The following is a 25,159-nucleotide window of genomic DNA, read 5'->3' on the forward strand; positions in this document are numbered from 1 at the left end:
TTGCTTTTTTGCGAGGCAGTTGGGGTTAAGTGACTTGCCCAGGGTCATGCAGCTAGTGAGTATTCTGTGTCTGAAGCTGGATTTGAACTCAGGTCCTCCTGACTCCAGGGCCAGTGCTCTATCCACCGCCCAACCCAGCTGCCCTTGTTCACTTCTTTCTTATGTCAAATCAACAAGCATATATCAAGCACCTACTTAGTATCAGACACCATTCTAAGTGATTTTCTTGCCAGAAAAGTCTCCCCTACTTTATAGGTTCGTCACTCACCTCCCCATTTATTAAGCACATGATAGGTTCCCACTTTGCTTAGGGCCAGACAGCTCCAAGTACAGGTACACAGAAACATATACCCTTATGTGACCATATAGACAATTCAACAAACATTTGTTAATCACCTATTCTGCTGTCTCCAGATCTATCTGGCTGTGACAACAGCCAAAATGCTGAGGCCATGATGCTAATGTGGCCACAGTTCTAGGGCCTCTGGCATCTGGATAACAGGAAAATTATGTACTACTGTTGTGGTACCTAGGCAAAGAGGGCAGTGGCTCCAAACATCCTGGCTTAAGATACAGGCAGATGTTGACTGTGAGTCACGGCAAAAAAATAAAAAAAAGCCTTCTTCCTATGTGGCCATGTACAATTTCCTAGGGTGCTAAGGGTTTCCTTTGGTGTACAACTCCAAATCATTTGCTTATGAAGATTTCTTTAGAAAATCTGGCCTTCTGAGGATTATTATTCCTTCTTTGTCTGGCAGTTATCCCCTACTTTCTAGTGCTTCAAGAGGTTTTTTTTGGACTTCCTTATAGAGCCCCACTGATATGTGTCTGTGTGTGTTTCTGGGGTCAAGGGGTTCCTAAGGTTAGTTGAGGAGTGATTGCGGTGCCAGGTAAGTCACTGGTAGGTCATTGACTTGGGAGAAAATTAGTTTTCAGCCTTAGACTCCTGCCCAAATTATAAAATTCTGACCCCTCACCCTAGAGAGAGTTAAAATGGAGAGAGACATCAGCTATCACAATCTAATCAAAAGACTAGAAGATTTAGAACTAGAAAGGTCCCCGAATCTCTAGGTTTTATTTCACAGGCACAGAAGAAGCTTGGCTTCCTAAGTTAGCTGATGAATCACTCTTGGAAAAATTTTTGAAGAGTATTTTCCTTATTCCTTAATAACACTAAAACTGAACAGTTTATGATTTATGATTTCATCAGTGTGAGTGTACTAACAAAGACCTCAAGCCCTCTATACCTCACCCTATACTGTCTCATCCATTTTTTCTCATTGGGGTTGGTAAAACATCTTACAAATATCTCATTTTATCCTCACCAGCATGGAAGGTAGGTGATGTTATTATCCCCATTTCACAGATGCAGAAATTGAGGCTGACAGATAAATAACAATAATAGCTAGCATTTGTGTTCTACTTTAAAGTTTGCAAAACACTTTACAAATATTATTTCATTAAACAATGACTTGCCTAACAAGTGTCTGAGGCTGGATTTTTTGAACTTGGGTCTTCCTGAGTATCTACTTGAGAGCTCGATCTACTGTGCCACCTAGCAACCTCTACACAAAAAAATCTATTTACTAATCTGCTCCATATGCTAGAGGCCTTTCTTTTGTTTCCATTGAGTTTACCAATGTCCTCCTCAAGCTGTGTCTCATCCTAACTATGTGGTTAGGCCCACCCTCTTTTCTGTCCATACAGGTCCTTGCAATGTCTTGTATGCCACTTCTCCCTTTTTTTCATTACTCTTCTGTTTTTCTGGAAAGTAGAATAGGAGAGGACATAATCATTAAAGGATTCTGATTCAATAAAAGGAGAAACATACAACAGGAGATGAAGGGACAGTTAGGGAAAGCACAAAAAGATATCCAAGGAAAAACAAAGAAAAATGAAGGTGGCAAGTAACAGAATAAGTGAAGTCCGGCAAATACCTGTAGATAACCTAATTGAAGAATAAACTCAGGATGCAATAGAACTGAAACAGCAGCTATTGGATCTGGAGAGAAAATTGACAGATTTTGAAGAGAAAGCAAGAAATGCAAATACTATTTGGAATCCCCAAAGACAAAAATACAATACAAGAAAATAGTCAACTTACCTTTAGTACTGTCTTTATTTTTCTCAAGTAAACAATAGTGGGGAAATGGTTGACCTGTTTGGTCCTGCATAACCGTTGGGTCTCTCTAGGGCCATCTTTGAGAAGCTGACCTAGGGTCTGCCCTATGGGCTGCTTCCATGGTAGTATCACCATAGAAGCCAAATCTCATTAGGACAGATTCCAAAGGTGGTCCAGATGATTATGCTGAATCAAACATTGCAAGAAATATGTAAATCATTTTCTGGGCTTAAAATCCTGTTGCCGTTCCGAGTTTTTGTTGTGACGTTATATTTTGTAATGGGAACTGACCCACATCATCAGGAGGCAATGAGGCATTAGGTGGACTTAAGTTTGAATCTTGACTCTGTCACTTATTACCTGTGTACAGTGGGTCAAATGACTCTATTCAAGGACCCAATGTCCTTGGGTCCTTATAAAATGAGGGAGTTTGACTAGGTGACTTCTAGGCTTTGCTAAGCTATCAATGTTTTATCTTGTGATCCTGTTCTCTACAAGGGCCAGAATTTATTCTATATTTATGAGTATAGGGAACACAAGGGTTTTGGTCCTCTAGTATGCATTATTAGCAGATTTTGTTTGTTTGTTTGTTTGTTTTAACATTGCTATGTACAACAGAGTTGAGCTTCCCTCCACTGCTGGTTTCTTTTTTGGAGTCCATCTTTGACCCCTGGCTTCTGGTCTCCAGCATAAATATGTTAAATAACTGAGTTCCAGAGTCTTGAAAGTTTACTTATGCTATAAATGTTAAAATGAAGAAATCATTCATTTCTAACTCATTATAGTTATAATTTCCATTTTGTCGAGCCATTTTGTTTCTCTGAGCAACAGTGCATATACATGATGGAGAATGTAAGCCCCTGAAGGGGCAGCTAGGTGGCACAGTGGGTAGAATGCTGGCCTCCAGTCAGAAAGACTCATCTTCCTGAGGTCAAATCCAACCTCAGATACTTACTAGCTGTGTGATCCTGGACAAGTCACTTAATCTTCTTTGCCTCAGTTTCCTTATCTGTAAATTGACCTGGATAAGGAAATGGCAAACCACTCCGGTATCTATGCCAAGAAGACTCCAAATGGGATTACATAGAGTAATACATGACTAAACGATAACAAACCTCATCAGGGCAGGGACTATTCATCAAGACAAAAGTCTTGGTATCCAAAGCAGATAGCACACTACCCAGCAAACAGTAGGTGCTTAATAAATGCGTAATGAAAGAAGTTCTGGCAATATCCATTTAGATTAAATTAGCAGCTGATCATAACAGATGACTTTATTATTTTTCATTTCCAAACCTTTTAATCAGGTGCCTGTAAATGCACTGTGTGCCGGTATGCGCACTGTCACTTGTTTGTCCCTCTTAATTATTTGGGCACCCATTAACTGGGAAACACTTTTGCCCAGAAATTCAGCCAATGTACTTTTCTGTTCTTCCACATGTCTCTCAAATGCAATTTTTCCTAGATTTCAGGATACCTTTAATATAAGTATCAGCTGGAAAATAATCCATTGTATCCACCCACCCCCACATAGAACCAGTTATATGGCAAGATTCTAATAACTGTCCTAGCCAAATACAATATAGGTCTCTGTAGAGTATAATTCAGCTGAGTTATTAAAAAAAGAAAAAGATTAGAGGCATATATGAACACCAGAAGATAATGTTTAAATAACAGTTTCCAACAAGACTGTTAATGTACATTTCGTAGACTCTTTTCTATGTGCATTATCAACAGAAATTTACTAGAAGATTTTCTGCAATCTTCTAGCAGTAAGGAAACAAAATATAATGAGACTAGTATCTTCTAGGAAGCCTCTTTATGAGGTTACCTAATGTACTTTTATCAGCTCCTCTGTATTATGATGAGAAATTAGCTTTAAGTGACAGCAAAAAGGAAGCATAAAGCCTGATGTTATGAAATAAAAATGTAATGGAGCAACACATCCATATTTTCTAAATATAAAAATTTATATATAGCCCCCCCCCAAAAAAAACACATTCTAGACAAAAAAAAAAACACAGCTAGACACTGGCAGTGCAAGAGATTGCTGGTAAGGAAGATGGTCTGGCTTGTTATTAGCCAAAGATTCCATTGCCTTTCACCCAAATCCTTATAGATTTTTCACTCAGTATTTTAAACTCATTTATCTAGTTTGGTCAGTAATACGATTAAATATTCATTGATTTCAAGATTACTGAGAAAATGATTTCATTTATAAGGCAATGCATAGTATAATTAACAAATTATATTGTGCTAGAAGTAGAAATAAACGTACAAAATATGATTAGACCTCATAATGTTTTATTTTGACTAGCTTTTTAATAATCAGACCATTGTTTGATACAAATTATATCATTTTATATTAAATCATTTTATTGAGTTCTTCATTTAATTTATGCTGTTATTAATATATACATTCATTTTCTTTTAGGACGTGATTCTCAGTCTCCAGATTCAGGTAAAGGAAAAACTATTTTGGATATAGTCATCTTGTAGTCATTTTGAGTTTGTTTTCATTTAAAGCTCATATTGTTGGTTTAGATCTAACCTTTGACTTTATAATTCCATTAAATGTGATTGAATTTAATTGCACGGAGGACCATCTCCCTTTCATTAATGAATTCTAAAGAAAGTAAACCTGGATATCTCTGCATCAGATATGTTGTTGTGTTTTGTTTTCCTTTCTTAAAGCCTGGAGATCTTATGATGAGCAAACTCGAGAAACACTGAATGGAGATGCTACTCATTCATCTCTTGCAGCAAAAGGTTTTAGGAGTGTTCGTCCGAATCTACAAGACAAAAAATCACCAATTCAGGTAAGATTTTAAAACTTTCAACTCTGTGACACTCCAAATCATTTGGCTTTAGCCATCTAGTTTCTGGTAATACCTATACCTCTGAATGAGTGCTTATTTTGATTTTGGATTTATTCTCTTCCTAGAGGCAGGTTCAGAATGAAGCATTTTTTTCTAATAATTCATCCAAAAAAAATCAAGAAGATGCTCATAGCATTTAAAAAATATTTTAAAGGCTGTTGGCCAATGCTTTGAATCCCAAATACATAATAGATTCAGGTGTTTATTAGATTAAGTGAGGGATGTGTTAAAGGTCTTAGTGAGCTTGTGATGTGTTTGTATGTGTGTGTGCGTATAATTTTGACAGCTGGTGATGCCTGATAACATAGTGAGAGAAAACATGTACACTCCATTTGTTTTCCCAGAATGTCTCCATCCTCAAAGTTCACAATCTATGTGTTCCTCTTAATGTTTGGATCTTTAAATTGACATACTGTTGGGATTTGTTTTTATTTTTAGTATTTTTAAGAGCTAAGCGGTTTCTCTGTAGATAGGAATAGGTAGCATTTTTTATCATGCTATACTTTAGTACCAAGTATGAACATATTTTAAAGTGAACTAAGGTAATGCTTTGCTCTTGTTAATAATTGCAAGCAACAGTGTCCTAAGCATCAGAATTATAAACAGGTGTGATGTGCCAATTTCTTTGTTTAAAGTATGGGCTTTACAAGGGTTACTTTGATAGCTAACATTGCCTTTCTCTGTTTTTTTCCTTTCGTGTTATTTTGTTCTGTGGATGATTTTGTCAAACTAGGTGCCCCTTCCACCTCCTAGAAAAGAGAGTTTTGTTAGCCCTTCAATAACTGCTCCCAAAGAGGGTCGTGTTTTAGACCCATCAATAACCAAGAAGCAAATCCCCTCAAAGACAGTTTACTTTACTAACGAGGACGCTATCCAGAGGGCTATGTGTTCCAACAAGGAAAGCAGCCACACCATTATGTATTCTGAGGAATCTAACACAACTGTGACCTATACACAAAAAATCACTAATCCACTGAGCCCAGTTTCCAGCACAGGCTCCCAACAACCAGCAGCTGACAACAGGACCCTAGTCCAAGAGGACTACACACAGGATTCTCAGCTACGGAGAATTTCTACCCTAACATTAACCCCTAACCAAGACCGACCAAATAGCATTCCTCTGTGGTCCCAGCCCATTGAAGCACTGGGATTTTCCCAAAGGCCTTTCTCACCCACCCATAACCGTGCACCTGAGGTACACACAGCATCTCTCTCCATTCAGATAGCTCCCCCCCATGACCATAAAGCAGGACAGGAGCTGGAAAGCCACAAACGAGGACCTGGGCTTTCTCCAGACACTGCCAAGGCGCCTCTTCAGGAACGGGGACCCCATTCTTCACTTGCTGCTTCTGAACAGTCCCCAGGGAGCCATGTGGTATATTCCTTCCCATATCTGCTTTCAGAACTGTGTTGAACCTTGTTAACCTTTTCTGTCACTGATCTTACTCACAAAACCAAACATGAAAGCTTCGCTAGAATGGTGAAGTCGGAAGGGAAAGGAAAGAGAGGCCATCCATCTTCCACTGAAGACTAAGTTCATCTCTACATTTGAGGGTGCCATGATTTTTCCATTTCCGAATCTATAAACCATTCACCTAGGAAGTTTTTTTCCCCAAAGCTCTTTCCTTTTCAAATATTTGTGGCCAAATAAAAATGAAGTCATAGGTCTGCAGCTGGAAGGAACTTTAGAGGTCATTGAGGACAACCCTCTCATTTTACAGATGAGGAAACTGAGGGTCATAGAGGTTAAGTGACTTATCCAAGGTCACACATTTCACAAGCAGCAGGGACAGGATTTGAACCCATGCCCTCTGACTCTTTCTATTGTACTCAAGTAGCAAGTATAAGTAATGAATTTATAAATTACTTCAGTCAGTGTCCAAAGCAACCTCTATCTTTTTCTATTCACATATGTAAAGACTTCAGAAAATGGAAATTCAGATTGATTGGGGGAAATTGAAGACACAGACCTCTTCTATTGAGGACCTTTTGATAGGCAGTCACTTCACCAAATTCAAGCTAGTGTAACTAATATAAAGTCTAGATGACCACATGTGTTGCAAAGCGATTATTTTTCAGGTATGCATTGGAGTAGATGGATTTTCAAGCCCTTCCAACTCTGAGTTTCTATAACTATAGGATATGATTTGATTTATTCATTCAACAACATTGAAGAAACATTTATCAAGTGCCTATGGACAGAGCTCTATATCGGGTGGTGATACAAAGTTTAGATGTGAACTTACACATTTGGAGCTTATAATCCAGTATACGGTTATGACAAAAACAAACAATATAGTGGCATTGCATGATAAGACCATGCAAAACAAACATGAAATCCAAAGGAGAAATCCTTAAGTGAGGTGAGCTAGGGAATCAGGAAAGACTTTAATGGATTTCAGACAAAGAGAGGAAGGGAGAACTTTCCAGAGACAAAGGGAAGCGTGAACCAAAGCACAGATGCGGAAAAGAGCAAGCCCTCTCAACAAACAGATCTGTTTGGATAGAGCATAAAATATATGGGGAGGAGTAATAAAAAAAAGAAAGAGGACAGGAAAGGTAGAGTAGGATTGTCTGCAAACTGCTATTACAGTATTAACCTACCTCAAATTATTACATGCATTATTCTGTTGAGAGAAAATTCAGGGAACATATCTTTTTCTTTTCTTCTAAATAGTACTAAAATGATCATAGATTAGGACATGTATGTATGCTTTTAATAATATATTTGACAGTTGTTTCATTAAAAACCATTTAAAAATCCCAGGATGATCACAGAGTAGGTGATATATGTATGCTTTTAATAATATGGTTAACAGTTATTTTGTTAGAATAATTTTAAAAATCTAAGGTGAAAGAGAAAGATAGTTATATAATAATAGGGCAGTGTACGAGCAACTAGGTAGTGTAGTGGATACAGCACTTGATCTAGATTCAGAAAGACTCATCTTCCTGAGTTCAAATCTGGTCTCAGATACTTACTAGCTGTTTGATCTTGAGAAAGTCACTTAACCCTATTTGCTTCAGTTTCCTCATCTGTAAAATGAGCTGGAAAGGAAATAGAAAGCCTCTCTGGTATCTTTCCCAAGAAAACCCCAAACAGAGTCACGAACAGTCAGACATGACTAAAAAAATGACTGAACAACAACAGGTCAGTATAGCGGTAGACTCTTGTAAAATCCCTGTTACAGGGGGAGGCTGTGACTGACAGATCACTTGAGATTGACAGTTCCAAGCTACAATAAGACCAAAGCTGATTGAGTGTCCACACGAGGTCTGGTACCAACAGGGTGAGCCCCTGAAGAGATGGGACCATAAGGAGATCTAAGGACCCAGACTGAAAACGTAGAGTAGGTGAAAGGTTCCTTGCCAATTACGATTGGGATTGTGTTTGTGAGAATCAAATGAGATGATATTTGTGAAGTGTTCAGCACAATGCTTGGCATATTGATGCTTACTCCCTCTCCCTCTGTAAACATTCACTGCACTTCCAGCCTATCCTAAATAGAGAGACTTGGTCTCTAAACAAAAAATATGAAAAGACGGGATCATCAACAACAAACATTTCTTGTGTCTGCGTCCTACATAATGATTTGAAGCAGAACGCTTCCCATATACTTGGTCTGATATATCAGCAGATGACAATGATATTTTAAATGTATGTAGTACTTTACATTTGGTAAGGTGTTTTAACAACAACAGCAACATAGTAATAATTGATTATTGATAGTAAATAATTAATAGTAATATTAATGGCAATAGATTGTTATTTATTCTGATATATTAAAAATAATTTCATGTCATTGTAGTCATTATATATTGTAATATACATTTTTATAATCATTACATTATAGAGACATTTACATAATGTGCAAAAGGGTTCAGAGCACTTTACATACCATTTCAGTTGATAGTTTCATACAACCCTGTGAGGTAGGCACAATGGATGTTAGTATCCTGAGTAGACCAGGGAGACACTTGAAACTGAGAAACATTAAGTAGTATGGCTTCTAAGTATCAAAAATGAGATTTGAACCCAAGTCTTGCTGACTCCGAGTCCAGCACTCAATCCATGCTTCCCTATCCTCTCATCTGACCCTCACAACCACCTTGTAAGACAGACTGGGCAGTTATTAATAGTTCTTACAGATAATAATAGATTATATATCTTATAGATAAGCATACTGAAGGATTACAAATTTGCCCAAGGTCACACAGTTTTGGGGGTTTTTTTTTTGTTGTTTTGTTTTGTTTCTTGGCTAGGCAGTGGGGTTAAGTGACTTGCCCAGGGTCACACAGCTAGGATGCATCAAGTGTCTGAGGCTGGATTGAACTCAGGTCCTCCTGACTCCAGGGCCAGTTCTCTATCCACTGTGCGACCCAGCTGCCCCTGTCACACAGTTTTTAAATGACTAAGTCAGGACTTCAAGCTACATCTTCAATCCAGTGCTGTTCACGCTACATCGCATTGCCTTTCTTTGTGACTTGAAGGCCCCTCCCCAGGTGCCAGAATACCTGAAATTTATATCAATGAAGTTTTCTACTATCCACTTTTTTTTTTTAATTAGGACACTGCTCCTATCAGGCTCCTATTAAATGGAAGAAGGAACATGTTCAACCTCTCACATCTCAGAATGGACCAAATTAGGCAGCAGAGAGCAGGGGTGTGACAATTGGAGTTAGAACAGGAATTGGGGGGTGGGGCTGGGGGATTGGGAATTTGGCCTGCCTTCAGGACAAAGTGCAGAAGTCAGCAGGCACAACTCTGGTAATCTTTGTCTTCCAAGATAAAGCTGTTATATATGAAAATCTAATTACATCTGAAAGTTTTCTTTGGTGTTATTGGTGGTGAGACCACCCAGTATGCACACTGCTTAACCTCGGACAAATGTCTGCACAAGCAATCCCCTGTCAAAATTCCCAGAGGAAATGGTTTTTATTTCTATTATTCGGAAGGATTAAGCATTCGACAAGAGAAAGGAAATATATGATCAGAACTGTCAGGTTACATTTCTAAGCCATTTCTCATAGAAAAAAGATTCCCAATGGTCACTTTAATCTTTTACACTCCCTCTAGCAAGAAATCTTTGTGAAGGTTGAGCTGGGACTAACCTTGATGACCGAGTTGGAGAATTTTATGAATAAACTGGTGAATTAGCCTGTCTAAAAATTTGAAGATGTTCACTCCTCCAAGGGGAGAAACATCCTGGTATCCCAGGAGCTTTTTAACTATCTCAAACTTTTATTAGAGTCTGGACATGAATTTAAATGAGTCAAGAGAATAGTCTAAATAACTACTCTGAATTAGAGTCCTATTTCTTGAAGCCAAACTCTACTTTTACAAGCTACTTGTCTTTTAATTTCCCCTCCCAAAGTCCTGAAAAAAAGAGAGATTATAAAGATTACTATCTTTCTGGAGCCATACGAATAAATGTCTCCCAGTGTTTCAAAGGTTAAGTTGTTCCTAATGCCAAGTGCATGAAGGTTTTCAGCAGAAACTTGGTAACCAGAGCCAAATCCTGGATCCCAAAGAGGCAGATTCTTCTGTTGCACCTAAAAAAAAAAAAGAGCATTATAGATTCCATTAGTGCAAAACTCATCTTTTCAATTATTATGGAAAACTAAATTCTGTCAGTGGCCAATACCTCACAGTCACAGATGTTCTTCCCAGCTGTAGGAACTCAAGTGGGGGATTTATCTCACTCATTGAAAGTGAGTAAGTAGTAACTGGGTTGTCAACATCTGGACGGTGGGATGATTGAACAGTACATCTTCATTTTTTCTGGACCATCTCCAATATTAGCATTATTAAACAGTCTTATTTGGTAGAAAGTTCTTTCTTATACTAAACCCAAGTCTGCCTTGCACTGGTTTCCTTCTTCTGCTCCCAAAAGCTAATAATAGGTAACCTAGACAGGTACTGTGCTGTGCACCTTATACATATTATCTCATCTCATATGGGAAGTAGGTGCTATTATCATCTTTATTTAACAGATAAGGAAATTGAGGCAAACAGAGGTTACGTGACTTGCCCAGGGTCACACATCTGGTTAGGAATCTGAGGTCAAATTTGAACTCGGGTCTTCCTGACTCCAGGACCAGTATTTTATGCACTGTACCATCTTTCCTCTCTGCTTCTCTATGTGACAGGCTTTGGAATAATGTAAAGCCACTATCTAGTTTCCCATTAATCTTCTCTTTTCCAAACTAAACATGCACAGTTCCTTCAAAGGTTAGATAACATTTCCAGGGGGCACTGCCATCTTGTTATCCTTCTACGGAAAAGCTGTAATTTGTCAGTGACTCAGAATATGGCACCTCCCCAGAACTGAACATAATTCACATGTGGTCTGTCTAAAACATATAAGGTGTTACAGTCTAAGGGACTGTATCTTTGCAAAATCTCAATGTTATTGTTGTTGTATAGGGTCTCCACCTTCCTTGATTGAACTTTGACCCCATCTGAGAGGGTCATGATATGATGGATGGAGTAATAAACTTGCATTAAGGAAGATATTGGTTAAATCCTGCCACTAATGTTTATTCTGACTCTGAGAAAAGTGCCATCAGTTTCATCATGTATAAAAAGGAGGTAATAAAAGTTGGATTACCTGCCTCACAAGGACGTCATGAGGACACAAAGGAGACAATAGTTTGTAAAGCACTTTGTTAATTTTAAGGTACTATTCAGCTATTATTATGGTTATTCTAACTGTTGAAACCCCTTCCTTCCTTCATAACCAAATTTAGCCACCCCTCCAACAAAAAGTTTTCCCCTGGTTCCCTTCCACCCCTAAACTGGAAGTCATCTCTCTCTCCTTAAATTATTCTAGTTTTTTCTTTAGATTTAGGGTATCTGTCTTTTGTCCATTAAAAAGGTTCAACAAAATGGTACATGAGATCGAAGGGGATGCAGTTGTTACTGACTGGTTGATCAAGGAATGCTTGAGGGAGTGTTTGAGTTAAAATTTTAAAATCAGGTTTAATTTCAACAGGTGAAAAGGAGTAGGAGGGCATTTCAGGCATGGGGAACTGCATGAGCAAATACCCAGAGGCAGGAAACTACAGGCTATAATTAGGGAATGATTTGACAGAAACAAAATGTGTAAAAACAGGAGGATCAGCAAGCTGAGAGGGTGCTGGATGTTGGAGGCATTTGAACACTTGGATAGAAAACTGGATTTGAATCAGTAGGAAATAGGGAGCTGAGAAGGGTAGTGTGAGTTGCTGTTTTAGCTGCTTTTTGTGCCACAGAGTCCATGATTAGCACCCTCCTATGAACAAAGAGGATGATGGAGGTGAGAAGGCAAGCAGGCTCAAAAGAAAAGGAGATAAAAGAAGCTCCAAGTGCTTTGGGAGGATTTTTGTTTTTTGGGGTTTTTTGTTGTTGTTGTTTGTTGTGTTTGTTTTGTTTTGCTGCTGCTGTTGTTATTGTTTTTGGCTAGGCACTGGGGTTAAGTGACTTGCCCAGGGTCATGTAGCTAGTGAGTGTCAAGTGTCTGAGGCGGGATTTGAACTCAGGTCCTTCTGTCTCCAGGGCCAGTGCTCTATCCATTGCGCCACCTAGCTGCTCCAGGAGAATTTTTTAAATGCCAAAACACATCAAAGCATTTCTGTTAGTGAGTGACAAATGCATCTTTTTTTTTTAAGTTTTATTTGTTGGAATTTAAGAGAAGACAAAGGTGTGACATGACCACTCACAAAATTAACAGACTTAACACTAAGCATGCTGGGAGGCAGCAAAAGGGGAACATGAAAGGAGAGGTGGTGTTATTCCCTACATTGAAGCTCCCTTTGGGAGTATCATCCCACTTTAGCATGGAGGAGGAAAAGAATATTATTCATGTTTTTAGAGCTTCAGACCATCTGGTGAGAGAACTTCCATTCATTTGAAGAGCCTTTGTAATGATCTCTCTGAGACAGAGACAGTACTCTAAATAATATACTTTCTTGACCCCTCCAAAAAATATAACCATAAACCTCAAATATCCCAGCTCTGATTCTTAAATGTTATAAAAATATACCAAATATCAGTGACTATATTTGAGTATGCCAAATATTTACCTATTCTCTTAAATAATATATATAATATGATGTAATATATATAATACATATTTCTATATACAGATCATTCTTTTTTTTTCATTCATTCGTCTAACAAACATTTATCATACAGTTAACTGTTACCACCTAGGAGGACACAATTAGACCATTTATTCAAGAAAATTGGATCCTACAGTAACTACTTTTCTTTTAGCTCACACAGAGAAATCTGAGGACAGAAATCACATCCTTGTACAGAGAAAATGGTGATGAATGAAGGCAAATGATGGGAAACAAATAATAGGACTGTTGCTTATCACAGTCTTTTCAGAAGTTTTCCTTTTGCATTCAAACATTTGCTCTTTCTTAACCCAGAGGTAAATCCGTTAGAGTAAAAAAAAAATAGGTAATAATCTATTTAGGTCTGCCTTCTAAGGTTGGAAAAAGGAGTGCAGCATTAACAAAAAATTCCTGCAGAATCCTGAATTCTGGGGTTGGTGTTGCTACTACTGCTTGTATCTCAGATAACTTAACCCACCCTGACTTTAGTTTCTACATCTAGAAATGAAACAGTTAAACTAGAAGGTATCAAGAGTTGATTTCAAAGAGCCCTTTCACCAAAAATGTCTATGATTCAATGAGTTCTGCTTCCTAAGAGGAAGGGGTACAAATAAAACACAGGTTTTGTAACTGGAGAACATTTTAGACATGCACATTCTATTCTCTAGGATCTCTTTCTACAAGAAATTATCATCTTCCATAGCTCATGTCAAAGTTGGGTCAGGACACATCAGCAGTGTAGGGATCAGGTCCAGAAGAGAAAGAGATGTGGTGACTCCAGCTCAAGTTGAGGGATGCATTAGCCCAGCAGGAGCAGGCATGTCTGACTGACTGCTGCTCCTTTGTTCCTTTGTTTATCGTTTGACCTTCATTCTCAAAGAGGACTATGACATTAGGAGTATGATGCCATGACTTGAAAGTGAATTGGACACGTGAGGGAGGGCTGTGCAAAGTCACCAGCCTCACTTTCTCCTCTGGAGCCCTCTGGGTCCAGTGGCGAAATATAGATTCGGATGACTGGAGATGGCCCTGGATGCAGTGGGAGACCTTGTTCTATTTAAGGTGTTTCCCAGGTCTCAGTTTGACTGAGGCAACACCCATTCAGTGATTAAGGCTAGGTAAGAAATGAGGCAAAGAATGGCTTCTTTTACCTAGTCAAAACAAAAACAAAAACAAAACGAAAACCCCAAAATCAATCTGGGAGGGGAATACCCTCAGGGTTTCTGAGTGCTGCTACTGATACCTGCAGTGGTACCATAGGTCATTTTTGGATGTATCTAGATCTACCCCAATCTGACTAGGTCTTCTCTCCATCTCTCAGTCTTTAGTCCTGGACATGGCCTATTTTCTTTTCCTTCTTTGCAGTCTGAGGCCCTTAGTCACAGGCATAAAGATAGATAAGCTCAGGTGGACAGATACAACAATGATGAGTATCTGCAGTTCAGCCAGTGGTATGGAAGCTGGAGTTTAAGTTGGCTTTATGTTGCCTTCTGTGATGGTGTATCCTGCTCAGACTGGCCCAACTCTTTTAAGAGAGCAAGGAATGGGAGAAAAGGGAAAGACAAAGAGGGTGTGAGGAAGGAAGGGGGAAGAGAAGAGGGAAGGGGGGGGGAGAGAGAGATTGAGAGAGAGAAAGGAAGGGATTCGAACTGGCTTAGGACACAACCACAATGCCACGCAAAACCATTGTTCTAAGTGGACAAGTGGAATGTTGCTCCTGATAACCCAGGAGTATCCCTACAAAAGACCCAATTCCTATGGGGGCAAAGGAGGTCCTAAGATGGACTGATGTTAAAGTAGAGGGTCTGCCAAGACTGACTGTGCCTGCACTGTAGACAACAGGAGAAAGAAAGGGTACATAGTTATATCAATAGTACAAACAGACACTAAAGGCAAGTCTGCCATATTGTCACCTTAGATGTCTATGGCTCCATGAACCTTCTTTGAGTCTAATCCCTAACTATTTGAGACAGTAATCTACCCTTCTTCCTCCATCAAAAACTTGACTGCAGTATTCTTCCTTTAGGGATTTGCCCACATGATTTTCACTTCCCAAGAGGGACCCTACCTTGATCACCCAGCAACTTGAGAGTAAAACCAGTGATGTCTAGAGAAAAGAATTACAATTTTAAACAACGGGAAGAAGTACAGTGTGGCTGAACATTTATTACTTTGTGACTCCAATTTAGTTTATGAAAAGGCTAACCGAAGGGAGATTTATTGGAGTATTCATCTGTTTGGCTCTAATTCAAATCATAGGTGTCTTTCCCTGTGCATAAAATGTTGTTAGAGCTTCCCAGGGCATTCATGATAATTTTGTTTACATTCTGATGTGGTTTTACAGTCTTAATTTGGGTGTTTATTAGTTTAGGTCTCCTTTAATTTATGTTTTGAAAAGGATCCTTCTAATATAATTGATGACATATGAACTTAAAGCAGAGCCCCACACTCCTACAAGTGGATTCTCTAGGTGCCTGGATTCTGGATTCTGCCAACTTGTCTTCTATGCTCCCTGAAGCTCGTACTCAGCTCCACCCACAGTCCTTTGGGATAGGAAAGGGCAATCCAGCTCTTATGGCTTTTGGATATGAATAGATACTTTCCATGTTTCGAGTTGGTGAAGTTCCATAGAGCTTGAGGGTAACAGCAAACGTGATAGCTCAATTTACATACTGTGCCTAATGCTCATGAAGTGGTGTCCCCACAAATGTATCATGTTACTGGTAATATAAGTATTATTGACTATATTTTAAACAGATGAAGAAACTGGGTGAATTTGCCCATGGTCAAAGTGTCATCACTGACACTGGAAAAACTCCAGACAGACTGAGATGTGCCGCTGAATAAATCCTTCTTTTTTTTCCTATAAAATTTGTGAATATATTTAAACTAATTTATGAGACTTTTAAAAAGAAGTAGTAACAAGAATAACAATACTAGAAAGGAATCATTTTGCATCCACAAGTAGATACATCCAAAGAGCATGAGTTCTACTTTGTTGATTACTCAACAAAGAAATTATATCAAAGAGGTACCTCTTCCTTGCAAAGAGTCCCCCGTATTATAAAGTTCCTTGGAATGACAGCATATGCTCCTATGGACAAAGGCTCCTACTAACATTAGCTCAAACTCACTGCACAAAACAGCAAATCCAGTATTCCACACTATGTTGCTATTGGAGTTCTTTTTTTTTTAAAAATCTATTTTCATTTAGAGGAATTTGAATCAATTGCCAAAAAAACTTTTTTTTTTCTTTGCGGGATTTTGATGGGAATTTTATTATAGATATATACTAAGTGTCTTTCTTATATTTTTTTTCTGTTTATAGTGATACCAGTTATGTTTTGGAGGAATTTTCCAGTTTATTAGTATCTTTGTTTCACAACGTTCAACTTCTATTTCTCTAAAATCATTCTGTGTCTATTTTGTGTGGCCCTTTCTTAAGTTACAGACATTTCTAGATGACCTATTGGGTCTTCTAATTTTTTTTTTTAAATATATTGGTGGGATAGCCAGAACTTTAGAATCTCAAGCCAAAATTTCCTAAAGAAATTCCTTACCATTGTCAGTTGAAAAATATACTTCAACCACAGGCAAATCACTCAGTTTTCTCAGTTGTTTAAAACATTTGTTGTTTAGTTATTTTCACTTGTGTCTAACTCTTTAAGACCCTTTTTGAGGATTTGTTGGCAAAGATACTAGAGTGTTTTGCCATTTCCTTCTCAAGTTCATTTTACAGTTGAGGAAACTGAAGTAAACGGGATTAAGTGATTTGCTCAGGGTCACACAACTAGTAAGTACCTGAGACTAGATTTAAACTCAGGTCCTCCTGACTCCTGGGCCAGCTCTATACACTGCATCACTATAGCTGCCCAGTCTATCTTTCTGCCTCAGACATCTCTTATCTGTGTGACTCTGGGCAAGTAATTAAAATTCTTAACCTCAGTTTCCTGAAATGTGAAATGGGATTGATAATAACATCTACCTCCCAAGGTTGTTATGAGAATCAGAAAATCCAAAAATTTAGGAGTTGGAAGGACTTCAGTGGCCATCTCGGCTAACCAATACATGAAACCAATCCCCAAGATAGCATGCTAAAGAGTGGAAGTGGCCATCCAGACGCTGCTTGACAGAACCCCAAGGAGAGAGAACCTATCACTTCTTGAAGTTAGCCATTCCACATTTGAACAATTCTAATTATCAGAGCTTTTTCCAATCGGGATAAGGTATGGAAAGAACTTTGAAAAATTGGAAATAGTATGTCCATGTGAGTTATTGTTATTAATGTTATTGTCATTCTTATTATGCTGTTGACAGTGATGTAATCAGCCCAATTACTTGGACAACGTGAGTTCTTGAATCTTGACATGAAAGGAGAGTGAGGGTGGCCTTCCAAGCTGTTCCAAGGTTGAGAGTTCTACAGTCTAATCTCCTACTAAGGCAACAAGATATCCTAAATGACATGATCCAGAGAAGAGAGATTGAGACACCTAGGAAAGGCAAAGATGGGAACTAGATTTTGTATGAAGATGAGAAGTTTGGAGTTTGGTTTTTCATATACATACATACATATATATATATATATATATATATATATATATATATATATATATATATATATATATATACATAATATACATACACACACATATGGGAGGGAGGGAGAGTGAGAGAGAGAGAGAGAGAGAGAGAGAGAGAGAGAGAAGAACACACAAGTACGGGACTTTGGGATATAAAGAATTAGGGCTGAGGAGAGAAGCCAAGCTAGAGATGTAGATCTGGGAATCATTCATAAAAAGGTGAAAGTCAAAGTCACATGAGCCAATGAGATTATTGAGGGAAAGTTTATTAGAGAGAAAAGAGCAGAAGGATGAGGACTGATCCTTAGAGCTAGCTCAGAATTGGAGACCTGAAAAAAAGAAGATAAGAGAAAGTGGTAAGTGGTCAGAGAAAAAAAGGTAGTGTAAAGTCATGGAAGCTGAGGAAAAGACTAGTTCTGGAAAAGAGGAGTGACTCTCACTTGCCTTTCGCATTTTCCTTGAAGATCAGAATGACCTAAGTTATAGACAAGTGGAGTAGATTATTTTTCAGACATTAGATGTTTTGAATACATGTAGAAGGTTTACCTAGATGGAGCATTTTGTTTAAATGTGTGGTTTTACAGAAGCTCCCATCCCTTTTGCTCTTTAGCCTTCAAGTCTAGAATGGGGCTCTTTACATAGCAGTCCTTCTTGTGGATAACAAGACAATCCTTACTCTCCTCATCATCTAACACTCCTTGAATGTCTGTCAAGCACACCTAATGTTTATCAAGTGGAAGGGACTGAGAGTCAAAATACCCAAGAGGTCTGAGTTTGACTCGTGGCTCTGCCACGTCCAAGAGCTGGGTGATTTGAGACAAAGTCGCTTTGAGTCTCTGAGCCTCAATTTCCTCATCTATAAATTGAGATCATATCAGAATGACTTCTAAATTTCCTACCAGTGTTAACCTTCTGTGACTGTGAAATAATTGTTCATTTCTCCTTTTTCTACAACCTAACAACAGCAACAAGCACCACAAATACTTGCCAATTAAAGAATTAGCTAGTCAGTTACGTAAATAATCTTGAATTGGTAAGCATTTTCCCCAGTCAGTTATTGTTTTGTTTTGTTTTGTTTTTCTGTATTGATATTGATGGTATCCACCTCAAAGGTCCTATTTGCCAAAAGTGATTTGTTCCCGAGTCTACTTGAAGGAATGAAAACACTTTGGAGGAGTAACAGACACCTTGACCAGCCTATGTTTGCAACCTGCTGGTGTCTGAATAACTGTGAGCACAGCTGAACTGAAGACTGTGAAAGTGACTCCTTTGTCACTGTCAGTGGCCCTGTTTGTTTTAATTTTTCTTTGACAATGGCTCTGAGAGTCATGATGCCCTTTCCTGCCTTTTGGAGCCTCTTGTATTTTTCTCCAAACAAAACAAACAAAAAGAATTCTGTTCAGATTTAAACAATGCCTGAGCAGAGCAGAATCTCATTTAGTATGCTTTGTATTTTAAAAAAAAATGACCATCCCTCTGAACACAGCTGCACAGTTTCATAAAATAGGTTTATTTTTCCATATTTTCTTAATTCTCTTATGAACTGTTTTATATTCAGTCATACTTTTAAATGACTTCTTTATTTGCCCAGTTAATCAGGCCACAGTATGAAGCTTCTGCCTGAAGATTTTTTTTCCTTTTATGTGTAAAACAGTAAAATGTCCTTTTGGGCAGATAAATTTATACATGAATTATGGACTACGATTTTAACAGGGGACTCATGGATAAGGGAACTCTGGCAACCATTGCAATTTGGCACCTCTGTCATTTCTGGTCTTAGAGAGTTATCTAAGGCTCTGAGGGGTTAATTAAGTGACTTTCACTCAGGGTCACACAACAAGCATGGGTCAGAGGTGAAACTAAGACCCAATGGAATTCCCCCTGACTTCCAGCTTGGCTCTCTATCCACTATGTAATGCTTTCTCTCTACATGCAACTTTTATTTTTTTAAGAGTTTTACTTCACATTATCCAATCCTGAAATTTATTTATAAAATCATTAATCACATTTTTACTTAGAAACACACAGTAAATACTGGGAGGGATCTGGGAACTCCCTCTATGAAAAAAAAAAGATTTAAATTGTGACTTTACTAGATAAAGAATTAGGGAATTACCCAAGGTCACTGCTAATTTCAGAAGCCGAATTTGAACTCATGTATTCTGAGACCACACCCAGTATTCTATCTACTATGTCAGGCTGCCACCATTTAGAAATTAAATCCTTGCATATTTGCCATATTTGACCTTATGTATCTCAAATTGTGTCTCGTGTTTCTACTTTGGAGCCACATTATAACCTTATTCTTTGGGCCCATTCATGAGAAAATTTTATAGAGAAAACTTTTTTGAGTACTCCAAATCCCCTTTGCATGGCTGCTGAAGTGAATTCCTCTTTCTAGCAAACAATGCTATAACAAATGTATTAACTTATATTTGTTATAGTTTCCAGTTCTGTAGTATACTTCTATTACTATCTGGTCACCGGTGATAGGATTTTACTAAGCAAAACATGCATACCAAACAAAGGTTATCCAGAGTTAGTTTCAGTTCACTTAGGTGCATCACATTGAAAATATGAGCTTTTAAAAACCAACACCTCTAGTCGAAATATAACAACTCCTTTAATCTAGGTTTGGGCATGTATGGCTTTTTAGACTTATGACAATTTGCATTTTTCTCTAAAGCAAAGACTTTAACCTGGGGTCCAGAAACTTTCAAATGACATATTTTGATAGCTGAATTTTTAAAGAAAATCCTTATATTTTATTTTATCCACGTAAAAATAAAGTATTTTTTGAGATGGGATCCATAGATTACATCAGATTGTTGAAGGGATCCAAGACACAAAAAGATTAAGGTCGTTCTATAGAAATCCTTGTCCAAAAATTTTTATAATGATTTTCAGTATTCTTTAAATTGAAGATTTTAGTGATTAAATAAAGATTTTGAGCATTTCAAAATCAGAGTTAGAAGACCTGAGTTTAAATGTCACTTTTACCCACGTGAAAGTTCCTTTTTTTCTCTTTGAGCCTGTTACCTCATCTGAAATTTGGGGATAATAGGAGCATTAGTGTACTTTCATCACAGAGTGTTTTGTAGATAAATTAATATTTAAGTGTGATACTGTTGTTGTTATTATTGTGATTCACTTTGGATAGCAGCAGCATTCCATCACTTTTTCTGCAAATTGTGACTGGCTGATAGCACTGGGCATTACCAGTTAGTTCTTTGCCAAATCAAGATTATCTGTGCCATTTCTAGGCTCATATAGCTCATTTTATAATTTATAATTCCCCTAAACCATTACTAGCTCTCCCTCTAGGCTTCTATCCATCTATCTCAACACACCTACCTTATTCCTCCTCACTCATCCTCCCATACGTTCTGTTTTTGTTCAGTCATATCCAACTCTTTGTGACCCCATGGGCCACACATCCTGTAGGGTTTTCTTGGCAAAGATACTAGAGTTGTTTGCCATTTCCTTCTCCAGTGGATTAAGGCAAACAGAGGTTAAGTGACTTGCCCAAAGTCATACAGCCAGTAAGTATCTTGAGGCCAGATTTGAACTTGATTTGTCCCGACTCCAGGCCCAGCATTCTATCCACTGAGACACCTTTTCCCATACATAATATATATAATATAGTAATATATTTTTCCCATACACAATCAATCCACAAAGACTTCAGAGTTATTTTGTTCTTTCTGCGGTTTGAATCAAGGCCTAATCATGTCATTTCAGACTTTGGGGTACAAATCACAGATTACTGGCAAAGATCTTCAAAAGCTTCCGTGGTGATGGCTTTTTAATTACTCCTACTGACAAACCCTACTTCTTTTTTTCCTTCTTTCTTTTAGACTAAGGCAACATAGTCTTGGAAGTACTAAGGTCTCTCTGCCTTTTTCAGTTTCTTCCTCCTTTGCCTTGTTTTAAAACCAGTAATGGCAAACCTAACCAACTATTAATGCATTCTAATCCTCACGATCACCTATATTCTTTACATGAAATGATTTGTAGATATCTCCATAATGGACCCCTGGGACTTTGAATCATATGATCAAATGTACGGCTTCTAGAAGGGAAAAAAAAAATCCTAATCAATTTCTTCGTGTTTAAGAAAATAGTTGATCTTTTGTTTTCCATATAATTTTGTTGTCACAGGGAACTCCTAAATGAGGCAATCTCTTTTGCCAACACTAGTAAACACCTTCTTTGCAATTTATAGTCTTAGCAAGGATCTTAGAACATATAGAGATAAAGTGACTTGCCCAAGGTCACACAGCCACTACGTTTCAGAATTGGGACTTCAATCCAGGTCTTCTTGGTGCCGATGTTAACTCTCTATCCATCAGGTCACACTGTCTCTCATTTGATCAACACTTAGACCAATTAAGTCACAATAATTTCTTGCTCTAATTTGATTCCTATCATGGACATTTCAGGGGGAAAAAAAAACAACAACCCATGTTCTCAGAATGTATTTTCTTGTAGAAAAGAAGGAAGCACTCCCTTTATTACATGGCAAACAGGCTCATCCCACACTGCTGTCACAAGGGCTTTTTAAATACATTTTAAAAAATGCTTGACTTGAGTTGTGCAAACTTTCTCAAGCCCTTCCTTCATAATTGCCTCCCAATGTGAGATTTGTCCCAGTCTTGTTTCTAAAAATACTCATTCTTTTCATTTCCTTCATGTTTACATGCTTTTACAGTAGTGTGCAGTTGACTTCAAATTCCCCTGAATGTGTTCTAAGATGCCAGTAAACAAAGCTAACACTTTGTGTCTGATGCACTGCAAAGAGATAAGAGGATATTTTCATTCATTTTCTCTGTTTTTTTTTTCCTCTCAAATCCTAGCTTGGAAAACAGAAACTAGCTGCCAGTGTGATGGAGGCAAATGCTCCCCAGATCCACAGACAAACAGCAGCAGCAGAAGCCTCTCCACTGCGCCCAATCTCTGTGGTACCAGTTAATCAATCTTCTTTTTCGCCTGACAGTGGCCCGTGCCTGGCATCCTCCAGCCTGCCACCCTTTGGTGACCCTATGTCTTCACGCTTTCCTAAACCCTTGGCCCCCTTACACTGCTCCTATAAATACCCTTTCCTAGCTCCTGACAGCGTTATCCCCAGCAGCGACACAACCACCGCCACCGCCACTGCCTCTTTTATCTCAGACTTGTCCCGGAGTGAGCCTTCCTCCCGCTCCGTGAGCGAGATCTCATCTGCCATTCTAGATGAGCTTCAGACTTCTTCTAACTATGCTCCTACTGACTGCCCTGAAACACCTTCCCCAACCTTGAATGAGATGTCTGCTGTGACAGATGGCACCACCTTAAACACCACAGCTGCCACTCATGTAATTATTCATCCTTCCTCGCTCTCTGCCTTCTTGGAACAGGTCTCCAAAGGGGAAAATAACACATTTCTTGTATGCCATCTCATTTTGCAGCTGAACATTTCTATCCTCACAGTTGCTTATTATTAATCTGGTCCTACACAGTCCAAGAGGACTATTCATTTGTTACAATTATATTAGTAAAAATACTGGGTATTGTTTTTTTTTTTTAGACTGAACCCGTAATTTTATTGGTAAAGGGAAATCACTAGGAGAAAACTCCTACCAATGCAGTAGGGAATTTGCTTTGCAGTTTATAGTCTGAGATTTGCTTGGGGGCACATCAGAAGAGGGACTGGAATCCAGAGTTTCCTAACTCCAAGGTCTTTACTCAACATATACCATGCCCCTCCCCATCCCCACCTCTCTCCTCTCTCTCCTCTCTCTCTCTCTCTCTCTCTCTCTCTCTCTCTCTCTCTCTCTCTCTCTCTCTCTCTCTCTCTCTCTCTCTCCCTGTCTCTCCCTCTCTCTCTCTCTCTCTACCTCTACCTATCTCTCTCCCTCTCTACCCACACCCCCCACACACACATACAGTTGAACAAGCCAAGTGTAAAGTCTTAATTCACTTGTTATTTTTATGTTTATAATGAATGGATTATTTAAAGTTATCCTGTAGTGACTTGCATTAATTAAAAGTGAGCCCAGAAATTTTGACAGGTGTATTTTACAACATTGGCAGAGTTTTCAGGGAAGGCCACAGACAAAGAAGCTTAAATAAAAATATCCCAGCCCCATGATGTTGCCATTTTTTTAGACAACAGTTTACCTAGAGATTCATATTAACATGTCCTATATGAGTATCTAACATTGTTTTGTTCCCCAGAGAAATGGTTACCAACTACATGAGTCTTTTAACTAACCAGTTACTTCTTTTGCGGGCTCTCATCTGTCTCACAGGAATGAATGCTGTAAATAATTTTAATTGATGTTTTTATAGTTTTGCCCTTCAGGAATGATTTCTTTATGAGTCATTCCAGGGAATGCTAACTTCTGAATAAATGTATTTATCCTGTTATATATGTGTCATGTGTCCAGGAAGATTTGAGTATGTTTGTCATTTTTATTTGTGTGAATGTTTGTGTAAAAGCAAGTAGAAGAGGCTGTTTCATTGAATTTAGTAACTAAATTATGAAATTCTTCAAAGAAGTTTCCTGGTGACATTAAAAGTATGATGGACATAGAAGTGAGGAAAGGGGAAGGGGCAAACATTTATAAAGCTCCTACTGTGTACTAAGTACTTTACAAATATTATCTCATTTGATCAGAATATGATTTGTGAACTAACAGACTTCCTTAGGGTATTTCTGGTATCAGTTTTTTAAATCTGTATAATTCATTGCCTGAAAATTGTAGCTTAAAATAAATATGAGAGAAGCCAACAAATAGGACTTTTTAGATAAAAGTGATCATATGATAAAATTTCAAATAAGTGCTGTCAGAATGACAATTTCCTGTGTGCATGGTTCATATTCTATGTCAGGGTCATAAATAAACTGATTCCATATTCCACAGTAATGAAATGTTACAAGCCACATGTTTCCAGATACCATAATTATAGAAATTGACCATTATTTTTATTAGACTCTTTAGCTATATAGCCAAAGAATCTCTATAAAATTTTATACTGAAGGAGCTCTTTTTACATGAAATAGTCTCATCTATCAGAACCCAAATCTCCTATTTGCTTAGTGCTGTTCTCTGCTAAGGGGCTCTGTGGATATGGGCTTATTGTTTGCTCCTAGCTGCCTTTCCACAGCCCAGGAGTCCCACAATAGCCTATGTGATGTAGGACCAATTGTAGAGACAGGTTATATTTTGTTTAATTTTTGAAGTTTGGATAAACCTCTGAGAACTGTCAGTTCCTGCTTATTGAGTCCTCCCTATCATTGTGAGGTGCACCAAACCGGCCAACGTCAGAACTTTATCAAACAGCTCTCTACCCTATTTGAGTAATCGGAAGACAGGAAAGACTGTCGGATTGCATAAATCAGAAAAACAACCCAGAAGAGATCAGTGTAGATCAGAGGTCTATAGGTCTATGAGGGCCTTATCCTGACACAACGCAGTGACGCTTTTCTTGTA

The 25,159-nt window shown here is 38.2% G+C and overlaps 1 protein-coding gene across 8 annotated transcripts in view; it reads left to right on the top strand.

The window, feature by feature from the left end:
• SORBS2 (sorbin and SH3 domain containing 2) overlaps positions 1-25,159 on the top strand; it is a 299,710-nt gene that overhangs the window by 173,700 nt on the left and 100,851 nt on the right. For 4 of the 8 annotated variants that reach the window (XM_078148138.1, XM_078148140.1, XM_078148141.1 and 1 more), the window contains 4 exons: positions 4,557-4,583; positions 4,817-4,941; positions 5,735-6,376; positions 22,541-23,038. In XM_078148138.1, the coding sequence (XP_078004264.1) occupies positions 4,557-4,583; positions 4,817-4,941; positions 5,735-6,376; positions 22,541-23,038 (1,292 nt within the window). The remainder of the gene's footprint in view (positions 1-4,556; positions 4,584-4,816; positions 4,942-5,734; positions 6,377-22,540; positions 23,039-25,159) is intronic. The other 4 variants (XM_021007628.2, XM_021007623.2, XM_021007631.2 and 1 more) reach the window with 1 other exon arrangement.

The sequence above is a fragment of the Phascolarctos cinereus genome, unplaced genomic scaffold, assembly GCF_003287225.1.
Source record: "Phascolarctos cinereus isolate Bilbo 61053 unplaced genomic scaffold, phaCin_HiC Scaffold_9;HRSCAF=440, whole genome shotgun sequence".
Lineage (NCBI taxonomy): Eukaryota > Metazoa > Chordata > Mammalia > Diprotodontia > Phascolarctidae > Phascolarctos > Phascolarctos cinereus.